Below are 27,201 nucleotides of genomic sequence, written 5' to 3'. Positions count from 1 at the left end.
AGGCATGGGCCAGGAGTGTTAGTTTGTCGGGAGATGTTTGTATGTGCACGTGAGTCTCTTACCTTGCGCACGTTGCAGGTGAAGAGAACCCTCATGAACTTGTCCTTGCGCTGCAGCTCGCTAGATACCAACGTGAACGCCGCGGCCGTGTCAGGGCTGTCTCGCTTCTGCCCGACACAAAGCACAGAAAACCTACTTCAAAGTCATTGAAAACCTTGGGATAAACTCTGGCATTTCCTTTCAAAATAATCGAATAGAAATCTGCTTACTTTCGCCCACTCAAACAACCTCCACCACCCCGTCCCTCTACCCCAGCCCTTTTCCTCACACCTACTCACCAGATAGTTCCCCTCCCAGGCCCTCTGTAGCCCCAGGTCGGCCCTCTGGCCCTTCAAGGCTTCCAGGCCGGCAACCTTGGCCCTCACCTGCAGGGCCTCTTCTGGAGACAGGCCTTTGATCAGCGTCCATGCCCACCACCTGGAGATAAACAGACTCATGTGAGCGAAGAACAAAAGCATATCGACTTTCTCCATCTGGATAGTGATAGTTGCGTCTTCTGTGTCAGAAGGCAGATACAGCGGGACTGGAGTTGTTCCTGCCTCACTGAACCTGACAGTGAACAACATTCTCCAGGAAAACTATTCTCTAAGCATCAAACTGTGCCCTGAACAGAAGAAAAAAAATCTGGATGAAAGGCAGGCGAAGAAAAATCAATGCTCAGTGTACGCCGCAGGCTGGAGGAAATGTGGAAGTTGCTTCAAAAGGACTCAGCTGGATGTAAAATAACACTCTTGGCTACGGTTTCTCTGCTGCCTCCGTTCTGCCAGGCCGGGCTCAGGATCACTACAGGGTCAGGATTTACTTACTAATGCAACAGACTTCTTCGCAAATGAGAATAGATGACATCACCTTGCTGTCAGTATTCCAAAAGCAAAACCATTGATCTGCATCTTGAAAGTCTCATTTAAATAAAGTTGCCTCTCCTGTCTTCTACCTGCTGTAGATGCTCTTCAGCGCCTCTTCAAACTTGCGCAGGACTTTTGGCGGTGTCGGCCACTTCACGTGTCGGCCGTAGTCCTTCATCGCCCGCACGTTGTGAAAGCGGCGGTTGACCTCGCGGATGTAGGACTTGACCTTGTAACGGCGGTATGCTCGCAGGATGATGAGGGCCGCCCGCATCCGCCGGTATCTCATCCTGGCTATGGTTCCCCTCCACACCTGGAGACACATGAGAATATGCAGAACATCCATGTCATTCACGAGTACACTGTGGACATCACTCAAGTTTATTCTTACTAATGCGGAACAGATGCAGTACTCATTAGTAGTACCTTAGTGGAATAGAAGTTGACCATAACAAGGGAACTACCAGGAGTACTGGGTTAGGAGGAGTGATGGTGATAAGCTGCTGTAGAGGCTAATATCACTTTGTACATTTGTGCCAGAGAAAGTGCTGAGGAACTTCAGTGCTACACCTCAGTGGTTTTCTCTGCAGACTCAAATAAGGAATCCCAATCCTGCCCGTAACCAAACACAAGTTGAGTGGCTATCACTCCCTCTACAACATGAATAAAAGATGCAAATGGGACCCCGGGGAGCCATAAGTCCTGGTGCACCCTCACTAAAATCACTACCATATGCTCGGTTTGCACCTCATATTGTCCCTCTCTCTTAAACAAATACACACACTCCACACACACACACATTATTTCACATTACCACAACAAAATCCCAGCCAAAGGTAAAAAGTCAGTAATAAAATGCATTTACTCAATAGTCACAAATTAAAGGCAACACTGAACAAGGCGCGCCGCACTTGAGGCTCACTCATGGATGGCGTATGACTGTAATGCATGGTAATCATGGAGACCATGAATATTTAATGTTTCAAAGTCTGGATGTGGCCAGTGGAGAAGAAAAGGATTTCCAGCATTTACATTAACTGTGGAGGAGGCGGGGCACCAACAGAGACTGAAGGACTAATGACAAAACATGTACCAGTGGAACACAGAAAAGGATATTAATCATTCATCATCAAGCATTTCTGATACAAGTATATGAATTTCTGTATTTGTACTTTGGTACGCGTTTCTACTGGGAAATATCACTTCTGAACCACAGGAATGTAGCATGGAGCCGCTCCACTGGGGTCCCATAATTGAATGATCCACTTGAAAGCTTTGCCTGGTCCCCCCCAATTAATGTTGAACTGGGGGGGCGGAGGTGCTCGAGAAGCTGAATCACATTAAGATCAATGAAGAACAGCCAGCCAGCCAGCCGGCCAGCCAACCAGCCATAAAGCTGTCTAATTGTTAGGCTAGCCTGGTCATACAATCATTCCCAGAAAATGTAATTAGGATTTATAAGCATTTCAAATGTATGTCATCAGCATGTCTCCTAATCTTAGATAAGCAGGTGGAGAATCTCTGCATAAAATCTGAGATTATGTCGAGGTTTTCATTTTATATTAGCCTTTCTTCAAGGACAAAAATTAGATGATTTGCAGCCCATAAAGCAAAGAATGATTGTTTAGGTCTTAAGTCTCCTCTGTAATTCATTTTTACATCTATTTTGTCAGTGTTGCCCATTACCTATAATTACCTATTCAGGGAAACAAAAGCCCTTACAGTCCTGTTACTGTAAATCTCACTTGGTGCTAGTCTGGCAAAATGGCTGCTGACGGCCTGATCCTCCGCTGCCTCCAAGCTGCACTATGAGCCTGATGCATAATGGATGAGAACGGGAGGAGAGCGGCAAATACATATTCATCACTAATCGACCCCTGAGAGGACTCTCCCACATGCTCAGGGTGATGACAGTGGGAGGGATGAATGGGATTTACAGACTGGGGCTGCCTCCATCATCTCTGGAAACAAGGCTAAGAGTCACATTAATTACAATTCAGTCTTGATTTATAGTGTTACGGGAAACTGAGCTTTTAAGAAGAGGGACTTGATCAAGCAATGTTGCCAAAATGGATTTGTGGTGAATATAAATTGGGATGTGAAAGTGCAAAATGAAGAAAACCCTATCGGAATATTCACTTGTCTTCATATTTTCCCATTACAAACAGGAATACAATATTCTAGAGCTATGAAGCACTATCAAAGTGGACTAGTACCAAATATGAATGAGTGACCCTTTATCCTTATCTTATCTTATGACTGAAAATATAATGTCATATGTCAAATATGCCCAGAAAGATGCTTTTCAAATCTGATTTAACACAATCTAGCCCCTCTACTTCATACATATTCAACATGTATCTAATTAGCTCTGACATTACAGCATTCAGGTGTAAAGAGATGTATGTTCAGAACATGTAAGGAGATATGAAGGAGAAGTACTAAAGTAACAAAGCACTCTCTTTGTTGTGAAGGCCGCTGACAAATCAACAGCAATGCTTACCTAAGCCACACATCATCAATTACACTCTAATGACTGGGGTTGGAGGTGAAATGCCAAACAGGAGGAATGGGACCATAAAGCCACAATGACTCAGATAAGAACGGACAATAATCTGACTCCATTGTCTTTGGAGCCTCATTAACGTCTATGACAGGTGGAAAGTAGTGGAGAGGGACATCTAAATATACAGAAACACACACGGGCACCGACACACGCCATAAACACGTTTCCTGCTCCTTAAACAGAGACTTGCACAGGCTGCGATGAAGACGGCGGGCTGAGGAAGACGACACTCGGGGGACTGTGGATAAATCAGGCCAATAACAAGGCCCCTGACGGTCTGGTTTTACTCTTTTGGCCAATAAAGCCATCTGATCATCCTTTTAGAGACTGTGCCATCATGAAGCCTGCCCTCGCCACACTCCGGGGCTCGGGATTTATGAGCTCATCAAAGCCAGATAGGGGGATCTTTCGTCTCAACAAAGTGGGACAGATTGCCGGGGTTTTATTGAGGAGGGCTGGCTGGTTTGAAATGCAAACTGGGGGGAAAAAAACACTCACAAATCACACACACGCCAGGGTAACGAGTTGTTGGTGTGAAGGGCCTGGAAGGCGTCAGTTGAAATGTTGAGCAACAAAGCACAACACAGACGGGGCCCATTACTGGCTGCAGAACATCTTTATTTAAAAGCGCCAGGGCTGCAGCTCTAATAAGAGCTCCTTAATCTAATTATAAGTGAAGACTGAGCTCCAAACTTTAATGGTCCAATCCAAACGCTCATAAAAAACCTTCAACTTGTTGTCAACCGGGGAAGAAAAATTAATTACCTAAATTCCGACATGGGAAGACAGATCGGCTGGTGTGTGCCATTGACACACTTGACTGCGGCCCAATGCTGAGTGGCTGCGTTTCCTCCACCTCTGGGGATGTTCGGCTGGTTTTCCAGTGACATGCTCGATACACACGGTGGGCGGAGGGAGGCCGAATCAAGAGTGTGTGACACGATTTAGCGGCAGTGCAAGGCGCTCTGACCACAGAATGTCAAAGGGACACAGGGCCAAGGCACAGGCCAACGCTCATTAACATAAATCAATATCGCACTCCAGCGGGCAGCATAGCACCACTAACACAACTATACTGAATGGATGTGACTGCTGATGCCCCAGTTCCTGCCATTTCATTTTACCTTTTTTCCTTTGCTCTGGGCTAATGTACTCTAATGACACTGAACAAATGTTCAGTTTGATCTTGAACAATATGACCAAATGGAAATGGACAGTATAGGAGATGAGTTTGAATGGCTCTCCCTGACTCATCCATCAATTAGATCGGACAGGGGAAATGGATTGGGAGAATATAGCCGTGGGTCAGCAATATAAGCTTGAAATGGGCTGAGGCGAGGTCCACTTCAGCTCCTTATTGAGAGACAAGAACAGATAGTGTACATTTAGTCACAAGCAAGAACACTTGGAGGACACACGAGTACAGAACAAGCAGCTCCACTCATCAACACTAATATATAAAATGGAGGAGAGGGTGGGAGGGAAGGTTAAAGGGGTGCACCTGCCCTGAACCAAACTCTGGTTGCCATGGAGAGGTTCTTGTGAAGATGTGAAACTACTTTTTAAGGCATTTGCATTGTTTCATATCAAAATTCCAACAATACACACGCAGCCTTCAAATAACTCCTTTCAATTTTGTCTCCATGTAGAAAATAATAGAGCAGTTTGAGAAACACTACTTTGAATCTAACTAAATCAAGGCAGAGACAAAGTTATCATGACTGAACAAGTGAACGTTTCCTCGTCCCAGCCCCCAGACTAAAAGAACCATAAATTGCACTATTTCAACCGCATCAGTGTGATTGTTACCAAAGGAACAGAACCTGTCAGCTCTGATCTGCCACTGTGTGCTTCAGGAGGTGGTAGCTGCAGGCGATTACCAAAATATGCTTTGCAGGTCCAATAAGATCAGAGGCTTAGGGATCATGTTTCTGCTGAGGTCTAGCAGGAGATGGATCAGTTCTGGACGGTTAGGCACATAAGAGGCTACACAGTGCTTGCCTTGCATTAAGGAGGCCGCTATTCACACGAGAGCAAGATTACTCACTCTCACATCAGTCACTTCCTCCAAGAACAACATTTCATTTATGACTGTGGGTCTTATTGCCTGGAGGCATGGCTAACCCAGAGGGAAACAATACAAAACAATACAATAAGGTTTTTATCCTTTACAGGCATTTATATTTAGCTCTTGCTCTGACTGGGCTACTGTGGCTGTGGCTTATGAAGAGAAAGTGGCCAAAGATAAAACACTGTCTCGGTCTGATACACATACAGTTACATATAGAAAATGTAAAGCTTCACAAAGCAATTAATGCCGCGGCTGAGAATACACAAGGGAATCTCGCTTGTCGTCATCGTCGCTGCTCTGACAAGCGCCGACAGTCGCTGCGATGTGGATGGCTGGGCTTCAATTTATGAAATATTCATTTGAGCACAGAGCGAGGTTGGGGGTGGCCTATGTTTAATTTATAACATCTGTATTTAGTTTTGGATTGTGTCATTTTCAAACACATTTTCCTTGGGTGGAGTCGGCTTGACAGTTGAAATGAAAGGGAAAGATTGTGGTGAGACGCAGACAGAGAAACACGATTACGGTTGTCAATTAAGGATTGCACAGGAAGGTGAGTGACTCATGGCTGAGGGGGAAACCCGGCAGGACAGGAGGGGAATGACTCAGATGGACATGTAGAAAGAAAGGAATCATTAAACGGGGCCGGGTCTCTTTTCCAAGGTACTCCTTCTCTTCAGATCAAGAGAGATTATGGTAATTTAAGGGGTAAAAGTGCAGAGATGATCTTATATTCTAGACTTGGGAGGGATGGAGACCCATTTGGGGCAATAAGAGACCATCCAACCTGAGCTCAGGGCGTGATAATATTCACAGATTGTTTGTTCTAGCTGAAGTGGTGGTGCCTTATTATAAATCCATGTGGCAAACAGAGGGTTATAAGTGTGTCTGGGCCCAAGCCACAGGCTGTCAGTCCTGGCAAACGGGTCCTGACTGGCATAAGGCAGGAGGGTGTGCCAGGTGCTGATAAGGGGATTGCTTGGCACAGGAGATCCGACTCAGTGTGCGATGTTTGTTAGAGAAACAGCGTGATAAATATACCAGTCAATGCTATTGTCTCATCGCACTATTTGATTTTGTCTGCGTGTGTACGCTTGGGTGTGTGTATGTGTTTGCCTGTGTGTGTGTTTGTATGTCAGCGAGAGCACATTTCTGCAGGCCAGCATGGTGAGCCTGCATCTGTGTGTGTCTGTTTGTTTCCACAACCATATGCTTCCCCCCCCCCTTCGTACAACATGGGTGCCTTTCTGAGCCTTGACATTGACAGAGGGCAGCATTAAATAAGCTGCTCCGACCCCTGTGCCATGCCGTGATGTTTGTTTTGGTGAAAAAGGCGGCGTGTCCCTCTGGGCTTTCCCTCGGTTATCAAAGCCGCACCATCCTGTGAGATACAAGCATTAGATAGGATCCTCCTGAGGGAGAACCGGGAGGAACAGCAGTCTGACATGTCTGTGGGAAGAAACCGCAAAGGGTCACGGCAAATCCATACCGAGGTCAACCGATCAATCCTCCACAGAAGTTAGTTTGGCTGCATAACCCTTTCATGTCCAAGAGCTGCGGATAGCGCTTCAGGAGGAGAGACGTGAACGCAACACGCTGTGGAGGAATCTCACCGTGGAGGAAAGGAAAATTCGGGTGCAGGACTGATCCTCATCAGAAAAACCATGTCTCCATTAATTGCATTTCTATCCTCACTTATCATGATCATTTTCATTATAAGATTTACTATTCACTGTATTGGCTTCATCATCTTTACAGTCCATTGGCCAAATAATCAAGCCAGTGTCTTATCTCATGATCAGTGAAGTAAAAACAACAAGTCGATCCATCAAAGGTCTTCAGTGCCTCAACTGTGCTGCTGATTAAGCTTATCAAGAGACGTGTGGGTGTATTTCACTATTTCTGAGAGAAAGAGAAAAGGCAGAGGCGAACGAGATAATAAAGTTAATCACAGATTATATGAGCGCGGAAAATACCTTGGTGCTTAAATAACAGAGCCTTTCTATATTCTCTCAGGTTACTCTGTAGGCCCTTGAGGCGTCATAATGAAATCAGAGCACTTGGCAATCAGTCGCAGGGACGAGATGTTTGTGAATGTGCAGCGTTTTTAATTATCAGCTGATATTCCAACTTCAAACTAAATCCAATTTGCCTGTTCGCTGAGAAACGGGGAAATCAAAAGGAGGAGAATGGAAAGCTTCTCAAGAGGCCGGCTACTGTAACTAATGCGGGGAAATATAAATGAAAAAATAATCAGTTGTGATGAAATAGGCTTCCTCATTCTATTTGTAGAGTTTCTACATTCAGACATTTTAAACATCCTCTTTCAAAACTGCACTTTTACAAAATGAGCCGAAATGTGGCACTAAATGAATCTCCTCGTTCAATCACTGTAAAGGAAACCTTTGTAAGGGACTGGAAATACTCTCAAAGGATTGATTTAATAAAAACGTGGAAGAAAACGTTTGAAATACCTGTTTGCAGTAAGAATCACCCTCACACAAGCCTGACGTACAGAAACCACTACATTTGCTTGGAGGTGAGCAGGGGCCTCACCTTCTGGAGGAAGAGGACAATTCTCCCGACCATTTCGGTGCGCTGGTCCTCAAGGCTGAAGAGGGTGCGCGGCGTGCGGATGAAGACTTTGGTTTTGCCGTAGGCCACGTCATGGTCGAATCCGCAGCCCTGCATCAGCCTCTTCACCGCGTCCTTGTCTGACGGCAGGTCGTGGTTTGGCCACGTGAACTCTGAGATCATCTTGTATCTGGAAGAGGAGGGAAGTGGTTCATTTTCAGGATATGCAGAGCTCATGTTTTCATTATAAGGAACTCAAACATCTGATCATTCTCATTCAAGTTGTCCCAGAACCATCAACTTTCTTGCCTTGATACTTTCTGCCTATCAAAATGAAAAGAACCAGGTCCTCCTTATCAGCAGAGAGCATCATCATTCCATCATTTCACACCCGACAAGCTGCCATGGCGATGATGTAATGCCAATCCCAAGCGCATCAGTGAGGGGGACCCGTTTTGACACAGTCAGATGAGTCGTGCTCATGCAAAACGGTTATCACTTCAATCCTCCACTCACACTGATGCTTAGAGGGCAGTGGCTGAATGTGACTGTGTGTTATAGTGCGTATTATAGTGTGCTCTGCTAAGTTCCTTCGGTCCTCTCAGTGTACCTCTGTAGGAAGCGGGGGTACGTCTGTCGGTAGGCGAAGCCCGCGCGGCGAACTCTGACGTTCTCCAGCAGGCCGAGATACTCCACCTGATGGCGGCAACGCTCGTGCTCGAACAGCAGAGGGGACTTGACATCGTTGGGCTTGATGCAGCGGACGTAGTAGGGCTCCTACAGAGGACACCAGGGGGCAACAGTGAGTCAACTAGTCATTTAATCTATGCACACGGTTAATACACAGGCTGAAAATGGACACTGGACGTCTTTATTTTGGACCGACAAATGAGTGGAACCCCTCACCTTGCAGGCCAGGTTCTCCACCAATGCGACCATGGAGGTTTTGAAGAGGGTGGCTGCTGTCAGAGGACGTTTTGTGACCTCAGTGATGCTCAGTTTGCCCTCTGGCCACATCCCCTTTAACACTGGGTTAGCACTGGATAAACAAAATGGAGAAATAGTCAAAAACAATTCTAGATACAAAACATGAGAGCAATAAAGAAAGTTGAGGAATAGATGATGAGCAACGGGGGGGTCAGATTATTCATTCTCCTGGCTTTGCGTTTTCCATCAAAGCGCCGGAAGGAATTTCATGCGAAGAGTGTGAGCGGGCCGATTGAAGCGGTGTGTATTACGGTGTGTTTGTGTGATTCACCTGTTGTACAGCAGCCTCTTGAAATCCTGGAACAGAGTGTCTTTGTTCTTGTCGATGAAGCCCACCACGGAGTACCTGTGGAAGGTGGCCAGCGAGTAAATGGTGGTAAACGAGTGCAGACACACACACACACACACACAGATCATTTTGTAGCCGAATTTCTATTTGAAACAGACAACAAGGACGAACCGCAATAACACAATGAACCTTTATTGTGTTCATCCCGTTTAGCCGCAGGGCTGCAATATCCCACAATTCTCGTCCAATTCTTGTCGTCCCGTCTTCATACGGGGGTGAAGCTAATGTGAATGTTTCCTGGTAACGGGCGCCATAAACAGCTGAGCTTTTCATAAGCCCCGCCGTGAGATGTGAAGTGCTCTCTGCTCCTGCCCGGTCTAAGTAGCTCAGGGATCAATCAAGCCCATGAGTCAGGCGCTGCTGTGCCGCCTTAGCTCCCCCCTGGGTGGCAAACACTTAGCCCTCAGCAATGGTGTCAACATGAAGCCCTAAAGAGCACATTTTGGGAGCTTAGCATGTGCGATTTATTCATTTGAACGGTGCCCAAGTACCTCAGGGATTGGAGACGTTGTTGCCGTTTTCATTTTAGGGAGTGTCATATAGTTAAGACGTTGAGTGTGTGCGGAACACGTGTGTTTGTCGCCTACATGCTTATTCGGTTTGTGTTAAAATAGTATGAATAAGCATCACTCTCACTTCACTTCAGCAACTCGCATCAAGCGACACCCGTGGCCTCACAGCGCTCCCAGCTCTGACTCACAGACATGTGCAGAACGGTGTGAACCTTCAGTGAAAACTTTTCCAGAATAAAGAAAACGTGGGGATACTTACACCACATCTCCTGCATAGTGCCGGATACGGAAGTCTCTGTCAAATTCCAAGGTCTTGTCGGTGGGTGACAGCTGCAGAGAGAGGAAAAGGAAAAGACAATAAACTGTGTGAGCATCGGTTCTAGTATCTATGCCATCTTTCCAGTTCCATAACAGAGCTTTCTTCTCCCAGAAAGGACATTTTGGGCTATTTTAGGTAACAAACGCAACCTAAACAGGGTTCAGCCAGGACAAGCTGGCATGAATTCAACCTGCATCCTGTCTCAGCGGGCAGGTCAATACCAGGCATGTGTCTTGATTCTGGAGAGGCAGTGATGGGAAGAGGAGGGAGGAGCAGAAGAGGAAAAGAAGAAGATGTCTAACCCCGAATGAAAAATGCAAGAGTTTGTTGGAAATGTGAATGATGCGGCTGTGTGAGTGTGTGGGACTGAGACTGATGCTGATACAGTGTGTGGGCCAGGAAAGGGAATAAATATGAATGAAAACACAGAGCTCAGCTGCAACCATCTCACGTTGTCCAGTAAGCGCGAGGTGTCTTGTTTCATCCTCCAAGCCGAGATGAGTAAGTAAGTCTGACAGGAATTTACATAATTTACAGAAAGCACTATGCTGACATCAGAGAGAGAGAGAGAGAGAGAGAGCGAAAGAGAGAGAGATTAGTAATTAGCATATAAGAGCAGAACGCTGAGGGTACAGGAAGCACTGAAAAAGCTGCACATAGAACTGTACACTCCTGGGAAACAGATATACACACATGAAAAATAGAAGCACAAGAGGAAAAGAGCTTTTGGAGAACATATGGAAGTAAAGACGAGTAAAGTAAAGCGAGAATTAATCGGGCAAAGACACAGAAGGCCTTCTAGAGCAGGATTGTCATCAACTGTGCATCAGCCAGACTGGTGAAGTACGTTCCAATACCGTGGAGCCTTGTGAGAATGAATCACCACTGTTCTCACAAACAAAGCAACACACACAACTGTCAACACACACACACACACACATTCACACACTCAGGATATCAGACAGAGGCGCACTCATTAGAAAGCCTAACAATGAGGCCCATCGGTCCTCCAATCACGGCTCCATCGCTCAATGACGGGACTCCGCTGACGAACCAACATCCTGATTAATAGATCTCTCCCATCAGTTGTCTGGATTTAGTCCAAATGATTGATCTTGAGTAGAGGAACATCAAATTATTCATAATTCTGAGTGTTATCTGGGTATTTGAGAATGACAAACCTGCAATTTGCATACTTGAGGTAAAGATCAATCACGTATGACGCACATCGTTTCCTTGTGGATTGAGATACACAGCAACACATGCGCACACACGCACAATGGAATGGAAATGTTTGAGGGTTTTAGCACCAAGAGACACAAAGAAAAGAGAAATTGATGAGAAAGGCCATATATTTAACCCTTTCTCATTCAACGCAGAGTAAAATTTCCCTTTTTCCAGAACCTGGATGGATTCTCCTATTAAAGCAAGGGGTTCTCAAACAAAATCTAAAAGCAAAAACGTGTTGTACGTGACGTGCCCGGCGCCCGTGCGCGCAAAACTGGTTCCAGGTTAAATATCGCCCCCCCCTGTAACCCCTCTGTAACCAGGGGTTTCAGGGGGAGTTACAGGGGGCGCCAGACCCACTCGTTATGTCGGACAGTGATCCCGGTGGCCGGAAATAATCTAAAAGCAAAAACGTGTTGTCCGTGATTTTCACCGGGAACCGGGAATGTCCGTTGCCGGCACACTTGCTGGTGAAAATCACGGAGCCCCCTGCAACCCCCCTGGTAACCCGTGTTGACCTGCTGTCTCAAGTCTCACTGTTAATTCATTTGAAAAGCCAGAATGCGCACAGACACACAATCACACATATGCTCAGGAAACAATGTGACCATTCGCAGGAAGGACACACACACACACACACAGTAAAACAGATGCACCACCAGACCAACAGCCTGCATCTGTTGGAAGCAACACTGGTCTCATCCATCACAATCTGTCACACTCCGACACAAACACGTGCGCAGGCGTACATCAAAGCAGACACACACCTTTGGGACTTAGCCTAATGTCAGACCGTTGGGTGTGATTGTGGTGTGTGTGTGAGTGGGGGGAAGGCAGAGGGAACTAATAAAACAGAGGTCAGACTAATGAGGAGGAATGTGTATGAATGATAAGTAATAAGCAGACAGACAATTGAAATGAGACAACGATGGATCAATAATCACTTATTAATAATCAGGTTTGTGTTCAACTCCTACTGATTGATTGATTTACTCCAAAATGTTCAGACAGACATTCATCATTAATGTAAATACTGTCAATTCCGAATAAGCAGAATTGATGTTGTAAAATCTGTCTATTAACGGGAATTGTGCCATTTTGTGTGATTTAGACATCAGGTACTGAAACTGATGGGTGGCTGGTTCAAATCCCTCAACCAACTGCTGCAATCTGGGCAGGGGAGAGAAAGACGAATACAAGACGGTGATTATGTTGAGATGCTGCGGGGGTACAGCTCTGTGAATGTAAAGCAGGCGGGTGCTTCAGAAGAGCAAACTCAGCAAGCTGTGTGTGTGTGTGTGTGTGTGTGTGTGTGTGTGTGTGTGTGTGTGTGTGTGTGTGTGTGTGTGTGTGTGTGTGTGTGTGTGTGTGTGTGTGTGCTACAGAAGAGAACCAGAATACCCAGAAAAAAAAAGATAAGAGTCTTTTATTCTATGGCCGCTAGTGCAGCTGTGTCAGGGAAATACATCTGTAACGGGAAAATAAGGATTCGGAGCTCTGTCGCTGCCGCCCCCTCCTGTTTGAGGGTGGAGTGTCTGTGGGCAAGCAAAGACGGAGCTCCAGATTTATTGGGAGACAGTAGAAGGACTGGAGACGCCAGACGGGGATGATTTTGTTTTCATGGATGTGGCAAAGACAAAAAAGCAGGACGGCGCCGAGAGAGGGAGAGAGAGAGAGAGAGAGAGCGAGAGGGAGATAGAGAGAGAGAGGGAGTGAAACATGAGACAGCTGCTGAGAGGAGAGAGAGAGTCGAGGTGAGGAAGTGTGAGACAGACAGACAGACAGAAAGAACGAGGGGAAGTAACAGCAGCGCTCACTTGCCAGGAAACCACCAGTGTGTGACTGTGATGTGGCTCCAGGTTTTCTTTGCACACAAAAACAACAAAACTATCACTGAAATCGGTGGGTAAAGAAATGACAAGGCGCTCCTATTACTTTCCCTCTTTGTGTTCCACCTCCACCTCAGGCTCGTACCCCAAACACACCCCACCCGTCCAGTTCTCTCCCCCCTGCGAGGTCCTGGACTAAGCTGGCATCTTAAATGAGGGCACGAGCCAAGACGGCGGCTGTCTGACTGGCATGAGGAACTGTCAACAACTCGCAGCGGGTTCTGCGGGAGACGGTCCAGGCAGCAGGCGAGGGGACGGGTTTTGTGTTTTGAGGCCCTGTGCCCTGAGTGGCAGCTGTCGGGGGATTAAAACGTGTACGCACAGAGCGACATCATCTCTCTTGTTGCCTGCTGCATCCAGCAAGGCTCCTCCTCCTCCTCTCCGCGTCCTCCCAGCTCTCGTTGACCTTGTGGACAGAGCGTCTCAGTCTCAGCAATTAGCAGGGCTGACACATGGCTCACGAAAGCTGCAGGCACGTATGCGGCTCATGCACGTGGAAGGACGAGTCGCCGCCTCTTAGCGGGCTGCGGCGCTACGTGACACATGGACCTGTAACACATACATGCATACAGGCAGGGAATGACATGGAACAGCGGGAGACGCAGCAAGACGGGAAGAGAGACGGAGATCCAGAAGGCGAGGAGTCATCCACGTGAGGAGGGATGAAGACAGGATGACAAAGGAAGGGGAGGGGCTGAGGAAGGAAGCTGCCATGGCGTCTGTTCCAACAAGGAATGAATGTGTCAGCAAAAAATTTAAGAAAGAAAGAAAACACACCTGGGAAGAATAACAGCAAGGAAATGAGTAAGGAAGAGCAGATTTCTCCTCTCCTTCTCCATTTCTTAATCTCTAATGATGATTCGACTAAACGCTCACGGGGACGGATCTGCAGACTTCAGTAAACTCGTCCCGGCGGAGACCGAGAGCGAGACAGAAATCTTGGGGACAGGAATCCCGCTGAGACACGGCCCTCAGCACAGCAGAGCCCAGCGTCTCCCTTTAGGTGAGGCGTCTCTGTAAACAGGCCTGCAGCTGTCTCGCATCATAAACTGCTGATTAATTCATAACAAAGCTTCAGACTCGCCCGGAAGGGACAACAAAGTGCAAAACAAAACCGAGACGTAGAAACACTGATTACTAACCGCAACAGAGTGAATCTCCTATATAAATATCGATCCAAACTTCCTCCCTCCTGTTTCCTTTTCCCTGTCTCCCTTTCAACACTTTACACACCTCAGCAGGGAAGCTGTGTGCGTGCGCTCAGAGTGGGAGTTTGAGATTTAAACATTAATAGTTGAACCAGTGAATGTGTGTCCAGAGTGTGTGAATAAGAATAGGAGGGAATAAGAGAGAACATGGCAGCAGACGTTTAGCAGATCAAGTTTCAGGTTCATCCCCTATATAATTGCTTCCTGTCTCTCTCTCTCTCCTCGCTGTCGGATACCAGATCGACAGAAAATTAATGGGTGGCTGGCCTCATCATGAAACTAGTCAAAAAAGACAAACCCGGGTCACTAAATATAGCCGACACAAGCACATATTATGCACCCACCCGAGCCTTTACTTTCATATTCCTCACACACCTCTACCATCTTTCTCCTCTCACGTGCATATTCCCCCTCCTGCCTTTCTCTCTCCCTCCTTCCCTCTCTCTCTCACACGCTCACACTCACACTTTTATTCTGGCAGACAGACGCGTGGAGAAGATGTTCAGCCGTGATATTCGACAGCCGCTGTGACACTTTTGGAGCCTGGAGAGCTGTGAGAATGTAACACTCACTGCAGCGCTATAAAGAAACGCTTCAGTTTGGATCCGAGTGACGTCATCTTTACAATCGTTTTTCATGTTGATATTGAAATTGAAATATTGCGGCCTTTATGAGATTTATTGCTGAAATGAAGAAGCTTCTGCTGTGATGATACATCAGCTTCCTGTATTTCAGACCAAGAAGACCTTTCCCTCATATTGAGCCGTTGAACCGTGGTTGCAGGGGGTAACAGCTGGACCGCTGCGGGATTCGAGCCTTAGTTTGACGACTTCTGAAGTTTGCGGGGGGGGGTCAGATAGAGGGGGGACAGGGCAGAGGCAGGGGGGCAAGATGAAGGGAAAGCTTCACCAATCAATACAACCCAGAGAGCAGGATGTTCCCCTCTTTTATTCACTCTTCTTCTCCTCTTCATTAAATGTTAAGCGGCGCCCACAGTTCGCCCTCAGTAGGGATTTGTTTTGCCTCAAATTGAGATATTTAAACTCTAGAAAGCCTCTGAATATCTACTCTGGCCCCGAAAACATGAAACACTAAATTATCGACCACTCATCCTTCATTTCCGCAGTATCAACACGTCTCTTTTCCTCTCTGATTCCCTCATAAATGTGTAAACACGCCCTCCAAACCCTCTCGCCCGCTCTTTCTGTGCGTCTCCCCTTGACTCTCCATTTCCCATCATCCATTCCAACGCAGGCGCAGCGCCGGCCTCGCGGGCTCTCATTGGCTGCCAGTGACATCACTTGAGCAAAGTGTCGACTCAGACGCCTCGGCGCTCTTTCTCTGGCGGCACGTTGCCCCCTTGTGTTCACAGGGTGGAAACACACCGGGAAAGATGGCTGAGTTCCAACCCCCCCCCCTCCCACTGTTATCTAAATCATCTGAACCCCGAGCAGGAACCTTGGACGTGAACAAAGCAAATTGGCCTAAGCTGGTCCGGCTGCTGCACGGCCATTAGAGTAAATTACACCGTAAGCCTCCTACATTGATCGGATGATTAAAACTAACAGGATTGTGTTCAGTCCCTTCTTCTGGTGCTAATGGTTACTTAATGGTGTAATCTGCCCTCTTGGGTTCTCAGGTTACTGCCATCACATCCCACATCATCACAATCTGATATATTGCTTGAATTTCATGTAAAGAGACAATTGTGATCAAAGCCACTGTTGTGTGTGTGTTATTTATAGGACAAATGCTCCCTTTACTTTTGGGAACTGATATTTTTGCATTAATACATTCAGAAATAGAAGAAAACCTGAGGTGAATCCAGTGTGCAATGGCTTTATGGAGGTGACTTTAACTCCCTAAAGGTCAGGGGAAACCACATTCAAACACACGACGAGGTAAAGATACAATCAGAGTCGACTGGTGTGATCTGTTTCCTACCTTACGACTTGTGTAGTGGACGTGCTTGGCGAGTTTCACGTTTAATCCCTGCAGGAAAACCTCGTCTGTGACTTTGCCCACATTCATGCAGGCCTCATCCAGAACAGAGAAGATCCCCTTATGCTGCTGCTCCACCAAATCCACAATGATCTGGTTATTGAAGTAATCAATCTGAAAAAACAAAAGGAGACAAAGAAGTGCGTGAAGAGGTGGAAGTTCGTGAAAACGGGTGAGGCGGTGAATGTGGCGGGAGCAAAGGTTTTCCTCGTACGTGCTTCCAGGGGATGCCTTCTCTCTGATACTCCTCCTGCTCCTGCTTCAGCACCAGCTGGATGAAAAGCTGCTGCAGCTTCTCGTTGCAGTAGTTGATGCAGAACTGCTCAAAGCTACGGAACAGAAAACAGCAGAGACAAGAGTGTGAGTGTGTGTGTGTGTCTAAACTGATTTTAGGCTGAGGTCACCTTCGATTCCAATCTGGTCCTGACCTGTTGTTCTGGAAAATCTCAAAGCCATAGATGTCCAGCACGCCGATGACGGTGTTCTTCCCATGGACTCTTGCGTCATAGTTCTTCACTTCGATGATGTCATTGATACGACCCACAATCCAGCAGAACAGGTGCTCATACATGGCCTGAAGGTGACACAGGATCCAAGTAAAAACGATTGGATTATATGGTTAAAGGTCGACACGTTTGCTCGGTGTGCATTTAACGTTAAGGTGTAAACAGTGACCTTGGCGAGAGCGTCCCGTCCGTAGCTGGCCTCTTGCGCCGTGTGCTGTTTCTCGATGACGTCCCGCCCGGTGGCCACGGTGCGGTACAGCAGGGCCTTCTCCACATTCTCCTCCTTGGTGGACAGCAGGTCTCCGATCACAGACGCCACCTTCGGGTTCTCTATCAAGATCACGTCTCCGTCCACCCCGAACGTGAGGTTCCCCTGGAAGAGAGATGACGCACAGATGAAGAAGATGGCTGCTTAGTCCAAGGAGGTTGTACTTTGAGGGTTTGTTATCAGGCATTACCAGATGTAGGATGGCGGCCAGGATCTTGTAAGCGGTCTGAATCTCGTCCCCAGTGAAACCGATCACCTTCATGGCATCGGCTACGGCTTTGAAATCGGCATTGTCGTTAATGGAAGACTGGAGGAAGAAACAGATCAGTTGATTTGATTAGTTGCATATATGTTCCTGTAGCAATGTCCAGGCAAATCCCTGCTTTATCTCTATTGCTTTCATTTTCCATTTCCTCTGCGGTTTGTATCAAATTCCCACAGTTTATATAAGAACGACCGAGGATGAACTGTGTAGTCTAGCTTTAAAAAAATGGGAGCCGCCGGGATAAACAATACACAAACCGCTGCCTCAGCTGTTTGGAGGCATTGTGTTCCATGACGTCACTGTGCTTGTTGCTGTAAAGTGGTTTTGTTCCTACTCGTTAGGCTCCTGCAGAGACAGCAGCACGTCTTCATGCAACAAAGGGAGCACAGGCGGAATAAAACGCCGATCCTGCAGCCCAACTGTTAAGATAATGCCTGTTGATATTTTTCCCAAACAACACGACACCCGCGGGATTAATTGGATTCATGACTCGTAAAAGTGTGGCGAGACAACACGGCACATCTGTAAGTCATCCGCTTCTTGTTATTTGTGCCTCTGCAAACAAAACGTCACACTAACACAACTTTTAAACAAACATGGCCACAGAACTGTGAGTGTTTTGTTATTACACGGGCGGGATTTCTGTGCTATTTCACCTTTAACTGGCCTCCAACTTTGATATAGTTGTACGCTGTGGGATCCTTCTGGATGTGAAGAGCTCGCAGCAGAGGGTCTGGGCCTCCTCTGAGCAGCTAAGGAAGGACCAAACACATCTTAGAAGAGCTGAAGTATGGATCCTTACTGTGTTTTTGCTTTATTACAAACTCAAGCTATTACCTGGTAGAATGAATGAAAGCTCCTCTCCCCTTCCTGCTGGAAAATGACCCTGGACTTTTGAGGGGGAAAATGCAGCATTATTCACCATCACTTTACAAGGCATGATGTAGCGTAAGAGTGCAGACTAGTGCCCCCTACCTTCTCCAGCAGGTAGTTGCTGATGTGACCCCCGATGGGATCTCCCTTGAAATCAAAATTGATGTCCATGTACTTTCCGAAGCGGCTGGAGTTGTCGTTGCGATTCGTCTTGGCGTTCCCAAAGGCTTCCAGGACACAGTTGGATTTGAGCAGCATGTTCTTCACCCTGTGGGGCGAGCGAAATGGAAGACGGAAGCGAGAGTGTGAGCGACGGCGTGATGGAGTGCGATAAAGAACCCTCATCTGTAAAAACCCCGTGCAGCACGACACGACAGGAACAATGTCAGCCTCTGTGGCCTTCTCGCATCTTTCATTGTCCTTTGCTTTACATTTGACTCAGGCCTTCAACGACCTGGAAAGATACATAATCCATAAATCACTGAACCATATTAATGTGTCACAAAAACTGTTTTAAACTTATCTACAAATAACTGCTGTAGTGAATAACCTTGTTTGGCACCACCTTATCCATAATAATGTGCTGGAATAAGCTTCATGACTGATGACCTGCGATCCAAACTGGGTCACTCTATTCTTGACCTATATTTAACAAAAGCTGTGCGGTTTATTGTGTGTACCTTTGCACACGAGCCATTCAGCCAAACTGGAGCAGCAGGGCGTCGACCGGTTTGTGCCTTATTACTTCTACATGCACAAACGGTGTGTGACTCTGTGTTCTCTCACTGAAACTTTGGATTAAACTTATTTGACTAAAGACAGCATCACTGCGAGCTGTATAACTATTGTTGCTTTTAATAACCAGATCTTTAATACATTTTCTATAGGGCAGATGTAAAGAAGAGCAGCAATTCAGTTCACAATGCACACCTGTTCTATATAATAATATCAGTAAACCCACCCTTCCCTGTGTGTACACAGATTTTGTTCTTTGATAAAACAGAGCCTTACCTTTCCACTTCAGCCCTCTGATTAGGATTGGTGATAGCAGCAATGTATTGCATAATGTACTTGCTGGCTTCGGTCTTTCCGGCTCCACTTTCCCCTGTGATGAAACACGGAGTAATGAGCCGTTTGAAAACAACCATAAATACGTTTGGTCCCCACAATTACAACACCAAAGCTCAACTGAACACTTCTCAGTTTATAATGAGATTGTTGAAGTATTTAAGGATGGATTCTGTGCTTCCACGCTCATTACTATTCAAAAACTGAAAGACGACAAATAAACCAAAAGGGGACGTGAGAGTCTTTTGAGGTAGAATTTGTTGCAGGGCTGAATTGGATTGCATTTGACTGTACAGGTGTGTGTGTTCATGGTCCAGAGACCAGATCAGTTCCCTCTCTGACCACCGAGTGGTGCTGCATCAACCACATGCAGTAGTTTCTCCATTCTGGCCTAACAATTTGTGCACACATGAATTATGGTCTTATAAAAAGTGGAGGTGACATTGGTTTTCAAATGAAGATGTTATATCAATGTTTCCCCTGAAGTCTGCTCCTTACAGTTACAGGTCGCAGGATTTGTGCTTTATTAAGGGTAAAATATAGCGGTATATCACAGTAGAGCGTCTTAGGGCCTTTGGTGTGTGTGGCCCATGCAGGGGGCTTCCCGTGTTACCTGAGATGACTATGCAAGTATCTTTGTTCCTTCTCTTCATGGCTTTGTAGGCAGCGTCAGCGATGGCGAACAGGTGTGGCGGCCTCTCGTACAGCTCGCGGCCTTTGTACTGCTCGATGATGTCGCGGCCGTAGATGTTCATGGCGCGGTACGGGTTGACCGACACCACCACCTCGCCGATGTAGGTGTAGATCCTCCCCTTCTCAAACCTGGAGGACGCACAAATGACATGTTTGTGTTGAGTATCAATTTCACGCAGGACTGATGGAGCAAAAACTAATTGTTGAAAAGAAAAAGCTAGGAGACGTTCTGATTTAGCAAAGAACAAGGAGGATGTTCAGGTCCAGAACAGTTTTCAGTGCAGGGCAGACAACATACAGTATGTTCCCTTTGATGATATGATAGGATTTAGTTAAATAGAGCAAAAAGAAACTTTGTGGACACTTCTGATTAATCAGCTTACTTACATAATGCAGAAAAAGTTAAACACTATCATCATCACTAAATAAGAGATAATTCCCATTTTGGTAACTCTGCCGTGTGTCTTTTTAGGAAAGAAAACTATAAATAATTCTTTCAAATACTCTTATCTATTAGAAATTAGAATCTCAGAATTTTGATATTGATGGATCTCTCTCTCTCCCCCCCCCCCCCACCCCAGGACGCCTGCCTGCCTGACTTCCTTCCTCTCCAAAGTGAGCACGGATCCCAGTTTGTCCTTCCCTTGCTGAAAGAATGGCTCCTTTCTTCACCAGTGCCAAACCTCTGCTGCTGCCTCATTCAAAAATGAGCTCTAATAAGCCCACGTAAATTATTTGCAATTGGGCCGTTGGAATTGTCACACCCAATATGCCCACAGCCAAAAACAATGCAAACAGGAAGGAGTCAAGATTTATTCAATTAAGTGCTAATATTTGCTTAAACGCTGGCGACATACTGAGCTGTTATTCCTAAAGTGCTGACTTGCAGGCGTGAGCACAAAGTAAACACTGAACAAGGTTGCATACTTTTTTTTGCATTTGGCGTTCCTGCAATGAAAACAAGCGCCTTCAAAAGAAAAGGTGAAGAACGAGGCTAGGTCAACTAGGTCCACTATTCAAATATTATGACGTCCTTGTCGTTCTTCATTGCTGCCTGTGAACCTTGATCCTTACAGTGAATGCGGGCCTTGACCTTTCTAATCTGCTCTAATCTCTGATAGGATCTCCCAGTCGGGATTCAAGCATGACAGCAGTATTCCATTAATCTGTAGAGATGACATTGATTTATGGTCATTTCTCCACACCAACACTCAAAACTAAAAATAATACAAGAGTGTTTGGACTGGAAAGAGACAGAACAACTTTGTCCACTGGTTAATAGCGGCACATGAGCTCATCCTTGTGTCTTCAGATTTGTGTGCGACTATTCACACCACATGCCATCCTCGTGAACGGGTGATTCCAATGACGTAGCATTAGCATGTGGGTGTGATGACGGGAGGATGCACGAGAGCACGGACAAGCAGCGACGCAGCTTCATATCATGACCTCACATACTCATGCAGGTTGAACACGGAACAGGTTGGTTGCCTGGTCATGTTGCTCTGAGCAGTTATGTCACTGCTGACCCGACATGATGGCCTTTAACCCTGTGCTGGTGCCACAGAGGGGCCCATTGTGCCCTCCTTCCCCTCCCCGGTCAGGAGGCTGCCGTGTGCCCGCTCCATTGTTCGCACGTCAATCGGCGTTCTTTGTCCAAGACGAGCGCTCCCTCCCCTTCATGGGACGACACAGAGAGCTGCCCACTTAATGCACATGTTAGATGGCTTCTGGGGGAAATGTCAACAATGTTTTTCAAGATGGGAGGGGTGTATATGGTCCGAGTGCGCCGCGTCAAGCGCGCCCGAGTCACAACGGGACAAGCTATATCAGAGGCCACACAGTTATATTTGAGGCATTATGCTGATTCTGATGGGATGATTCAACATGAGGCACCCAGGGACTGACGGGTGGGTTTGCTATCGCAGGTTCCAGGTTTCAAGGTTACACTGGACCCTTGCAGTTGGTGTGTGTGATGATTAACAATGACTGATAATGACAATAACAGTTTAATCATTTGCCACATTTGTCCTCTACATTGATTTTAATACTCATACCATCATACTATGACAAGGAGAAGAGAAGAGAAGAGAAGAGAAGAGAAGAGAAGAGAAGAGAAGAGAAGAGAATTCAATCAAAAACACAACAAGAGGATTAGGAATCAATCCCTGTGATCCAGTGTGGAGTATTTATACCACATGAAAGCAGCTTTGAAAGAAAACAGGTCAAATAAAGTTTGAAATATGGGTGTAAGCACCATGTGTAAGCAGAGTTTAAGGCTGATAGTAAAGCTGAGGGGGGAGGGAGGCTTTCTGGAACACACAGATCTGCAGGTGTGGGCAATAAACGGCGCGGCTCATCTTTCATCTCCGCCACTGTATGTTCCTGTGCTATCTCTCCAGCTCTCTCTGTCTGTTCAGCTGAGGGCGCGTCTAAAGTGGCCTGACCTGCAGCCTTGATCTCCTCCCAACAGGACACCTCCCCGGAGCGGCCAGGAAATGAGAGAGGGAGGGAGGGAGGGAGGGAGGGATGTATGATGTCAAATCAAGTGAGAGGGGGAGGAGGAGTGCTGGTTAGATGCAACCACAAATTAAAAATTGTTAGATCACTGATGATCACTTGACATTCTCAAAATTCCACCCTAAACCACAAGACACACACACACACACACACACACACACACACACACACACACACACACACACACACACACACACACACACACACACACACACACACACACACACACACACACACACACACACACACACACACACACACACACACACACACACACACACACACACGCACACACGCACACACACACGCCAAATATGCATGACAGATCACTATTTTACCCGTTTGTCTACCAAGGTACAGAGCCACACACCCACACACAAACACACACACACACACACAGATGCATAAACGCATACGTACGCATCCGCTCACACATGGGACACACACACTCCCCTCAGATGTGAATTACAGAGCAACGCCAAAGCACCGACCGCTGTCTCCAGCCTCGTTTGGGCGGGTCTTCCTTTTTGGTTAACTAGGGAGGGGTGCGAGCGATTTATGGCATTTTCTCACCAAACGTCCCCTCCCCGCCCAGAACGGGAAGAAAGACAAGCAACTGAGAAAGACAAAAGACAAAAAAGATGGCTGGGATAACAACGTGAGGACCCCAATCCTGGGATGAATCATACAAATGTTACCAAAGGGACGTGGCGACGGCGATTTGGAGGCTTTTTAGTTTCAAAAATGTTGCAACCCGAGAGCAAACTGTCTCCGTTCCTGTTTAAGTGCGTCCGACACGGGGCCGTGAGCTGAGGCCCGCACGTGTCGCCGCCATCCTTCGCTTGACCTTCGGGCTCAGGCATTATGAAGGGCAGAGAGATAATCTGTGCAGGCTCCACTTTTATCTCCTCCAGTTCATTGCCGTCACAGTTCCAGGATCCTCACAGCTACTGGGTCGGGAACACATCGTCTCTAAGGCCGTGAGGAGTTTGTTCTTCCTTTGCAGCTCAAATGTAGTTGCAGTAGCAGTTTGTGGACGCAATGATTTGACTGCAGATCAGGGTGATTCAATGTGGAAACTAGAAGTGTCGTTGCTTATTATGGGATGTCTTTTCCTGACATCTACATCTACGGCCCCCCTCGGAGGTTAAAGACCCATCCGCTGTCACACACACGGTTGAGGGGATTAAACCTGACAGGCGGGATCTTACAGTGAGTTCGTCTAGCATCAAAACCAAAACATTTTCCCTTTCGTTGAAGCGTCCCATCAGAGCCGAGTCCCAGACCGCAGTCCAAAAGTGTTACTCTGCTCTCCTCCCGTCCCTCACACATCTGGGCTCTGCGTTAGGGGGATTTTCCGCTGCTTTGTAAGGGAGCTACACGGCAGCTCCCCAGACTGCTGTATACCACACGCAGACCCGTCAGACTTGTTAACGTATAACAAACCCTCCCACTGGCCCGCAGACAAATCTCTTCTCCTCAAATAGGAGGTAGTTCCCCTGCTACTGGAGCACAGCTGGAGCCGCACCAGAGAGAGATTACGCAACGCTTACTTCATACAGGCCTTCTGTCATGATTACACACTGCTCCAAAAATACTCTATTGTGCATTCGAGCAGGTTTCAATTTGAGATCTTACGGACAATGACATCACCCTCTCTTCCCCCGATGACACAGGCATGACTCAAGCCACTATTATCTAATTATTTATGGATGTGGTTCCTTCCTTTGCTGCCATCCGATGATGCAATATCCCTCTATGAATGAACGAAACAAAACCTAAGGACGTACAATACTCGCTCCAGACCTGTAATGCTCTACAACAATACACTTTAATGTGGTTTAATCGATGCTGCGTCAGATCCCTTTACTCTTCCGATGGCGGTAAAGAGGCCCCAACAGAATTTAAAGGAACAATTCAGCATTGTTTTTAGGTAATGCCCTTGTTTGCCGTCAAACCCACAGTCAGGTGGGCTTGCCGGCAGATTAGATCTCTGCGTGTGTTTAGCTGAAATACTGGAAGCCGCACACACACAAAGCTGGATGTACGTAATGCCGCGCTTCAACATTAACCTCCTCGCATGTGTTCCTCCTATTCACACGCCGGGATGTTCCCATGGAGCTGGCAGGTTTGAATGCTTGGGGGAAATGGGAGCCATGTGTAAACAGCCTGGCTTCAGCTCAGGTGGCTCTGTTATTTTTCTCAACCAAGACCCTCCTTTCTTTGCCTGCCTGGGATCACAGCCATCTGACACACCTCTTCCATTACACTCACACAGACACACACACACACTCACACACAGAAAGCGCCACCGTGACCTAAAGATTCCCAAAAAACACAACACCGTAAGAGTGAAAAGCAGAATTTCACTTAGATTACGATTCCAATACACGTTGGCCAGCAGAGGGTTGACGCAACGACTGCAAGCGGGGCTCAGCCATGAAAAGGGATGACGGAGAGAAAAAAAGGGTGAGTCTGTCCAAAAGAGCCAGACGTTACTCAATATGCTAATTTGGGAAAGTACAATGGTTCCTATGGAGGCTAAAAGGAGGGCAGGGATAAGTACAAAACCAGACAGAGGGACGAAGAATAACCGCCTGAGAATGAGTGGGAGGGTGAAAGGACAGGCAGAGATGAAACGGGGATTATTCATTTAACAGAGGAAAGGCTTGTTTGGAGGAGGCCAAAAAAGGCAGTGAGCGAGCGGTGACGGTGAATAATGCAGAGTCGTGTTGTAAGTGAACGTGTGTGTGCCGTGTCACACAGAGGCTGTGAAGTGATGCGGCGCTCTGGCTGTGAAAGTGAGCACGGCGTTCCACCCCCCCGCTGTTCCCCCGGGGCCGCGGCTCCAACAGGTGGAGGACGGGACAATGACAACAACGCGCGGGAGGGAAGACAGGAGGGTGACATCACACTAAACCGCACAAAGCAAACACACAGCCGCCCTCACAATACACACATGCAAAACAGCCTCTGAACCACACACCGACTGATTCCTGAGAAAGCTGTAGAGCCATTACATCAGTAAACGAGGCTCAGATCATAGATAAGAGCGACGCATGAATGCACGGCGTCTCATGTGTGTGTGTGTGAGTCTGACAACAGGCCTTCTGGGAAGCTGTGTCTGAGGGTAATGTTGCAGACAGAGGATGCGGTTACTTGTTAAATCATGAGCCAGACAGCTTTAATAGAAGGTGAACACCATCAGAGCTCCAACATAGGCTTCACCCATGGCAATGATGAGAGCTGTCCGCTAATATTCGACAACAGCCTGACGGAAAATCCAGAAAGTCCGCCGGAGTTTGAACCGAATACGACAGAAATCGAAAACCTCTTTAAATGTTTCCTGCAGCGAGAGACGAATCCAGCAGCCGCATCTCACTCCAGAGATCTGCAGAGTCAACGCAAAATATCATATTGTGCAATCACAACACACACACACACAAAGCGTGCAAGGAGTGTAAGAGCAAGACCGCAAATAGAGAGACAGACAAGAGCAAGGCAGTGGCCAGTAGTAGTAGTTTGTTCTAGGACAGAGGACAAAGAATCTATGAGTCTGGACGCTGTCTAAGCCTGCCTCTGATCCTGACACGGGCCCGTCCACAAATGAGACATCTGTGTGAGCTGGTAGACTTATTTTGGGAATTTTTTGAAGTGCAGTACCACAAGAAGCAGCAGCAGCAGCCCGTGTTTATGTAAGGACGGTAATGCGTTTCAGATTGCAGACGGTTGTATGGAAATTCTTGTGGCCAGACTGGACTTCTCATTGCTGGATCGCAGGAGAGAAGAAGAGGAAGAAGAAGAAGAAGAAGAAGAGGAGGGCACACAAGGCATTTCCAAGACTTCCACTATGTTAGGGAGGGGGGGGGGGGGGTGGTGGTTTTACCTTCATGATTAGGAAGGAATAACCTGGCAAAGCTGCAGGCCTGTGAATCTAACCCTGAGGTGCTTTTACAGAGAAAATGAGTTTACATGAGTTTTGGCAACCTGCGACACAAAATGAACCAGTTTGGAGTGAAACAGCTCCACGGGCACATGTGGCTGTATCATCTGCCCCAGACACCTTCAGGCTGTTATTCTAACATTTCACTCCTTCATTGCAGGTGGAAGCGCTACTGGAAAAAACAGAACAAAGCAAACAGCAGAACCGTCTATCTGCTTTCATCTATAAATATTTCTCTACCAGTCACTGGCCGCCACCAAGAAAAACTTTAATAGGCAGTTTGGGATTAAATATTTTTAGAGACGTCTGCTGCTACCACTACTGCTGCTGCTGCGTGCCATCACCTCGTTTCAGCTTTGCTTCAGGCTGTAGTCTCGGGGAATGAATGAAATGGGAGATATAGGAAACAAACCTGAGCAAAGGATGATTAACTTTAGCACAAGTATGGTACAAGTAC

At 46.9% G+C, this 27,201-nt stretch overlaps 1 protein-coding gene across 1 annotated transcript in view; it reads right to left on the bottom strand.

Moving 5' to 3' along the window:
* The window catches only part of myo1d (myosin 1D), a 48,842-nt gene that overhangs the window by 17,775 nt on the left and 3,866 nt on the right, over positions 1-27,201 (bottom strand). The window contains exons 2-19 of the mRNA XM_076151695.1: positions 20,202-20,410; positions 19,532-19,625; positions 18,623-18,788; positions 18,485-18,538; positions 18,304-18,399; positions 17,573-17,689; positions 17,284-17,487; positions 17,037-17,182; positions 16,823-16,937; positions 16,552-16,722; positions 10,224-10,294; positions 9,375-9,449; positions 9,023-9,155; positions 8,727-8,893; positions 8,099-8,306; positions 995-1,218; positions 339-477; positions 63-167 (exon numbers count right to left, since the gene is read on the bottom strand). Coding sequence (XP_076007810.1) covers positions 63-167; positions 339-477; positions 995-1,218; positions 8,099-8,306; positions 8,727-8,893; positions 9,023-9,155; positions 9,375-9,449; positions 10,224-10,294; positions 16,552-16,722; positions 16,823-16,937; positions 17,037-17,182; positions 17,284-17,487; positions 17,573-17,689; positions 18,304-18,399; positions 18,485-18,538; positions 18,623-18,788; positions 19,532-19,625; positions 20,202-20,410 — 2,494 coding nt within the window. The remainder of the gene's footprint in view (positions 1-62; positions 168-338; positions 478-994; positions 1,219-8,098; positions 8,307-8,726; positions 8,894-9,022; positions 9,156-9,374; positions 9,450-10,223; positions 10,295-16,551; positions 16,723-16,822; positions 16,938-17,036; positions 17,183-17,283; positions 17,488-17,572; positions 17,690-18,303; positions 18,400-18,484; positions 18,539-18,622; positions 18,789-19,531; positions 19,626-20,201; positions 20,411-27,201) is intronic.

This window comes from Genypterus blacodes, unplaced genomic scaffold, assembly GCF_046128005.1.
Source record: "Genypterus blacodes isolate CSIRO-AG114 ecotype Tasmania unplaced genomic scaffold, CSIRO-AGI_Gbla_v1 ptg000055l_1, whole genome shotgun sequence".
Taxonomy (NCBI): Eukaryota; Metazoa; Chordata; class Actinopteri; order Ophidiiformes; family Ophidiidae; genus Genypterus; species Genypterus blacodes.
Note: the sequence above shows the minus strand (reverse complement) of the source record. Positions and strands in the feature narration are given on the sequence as shown.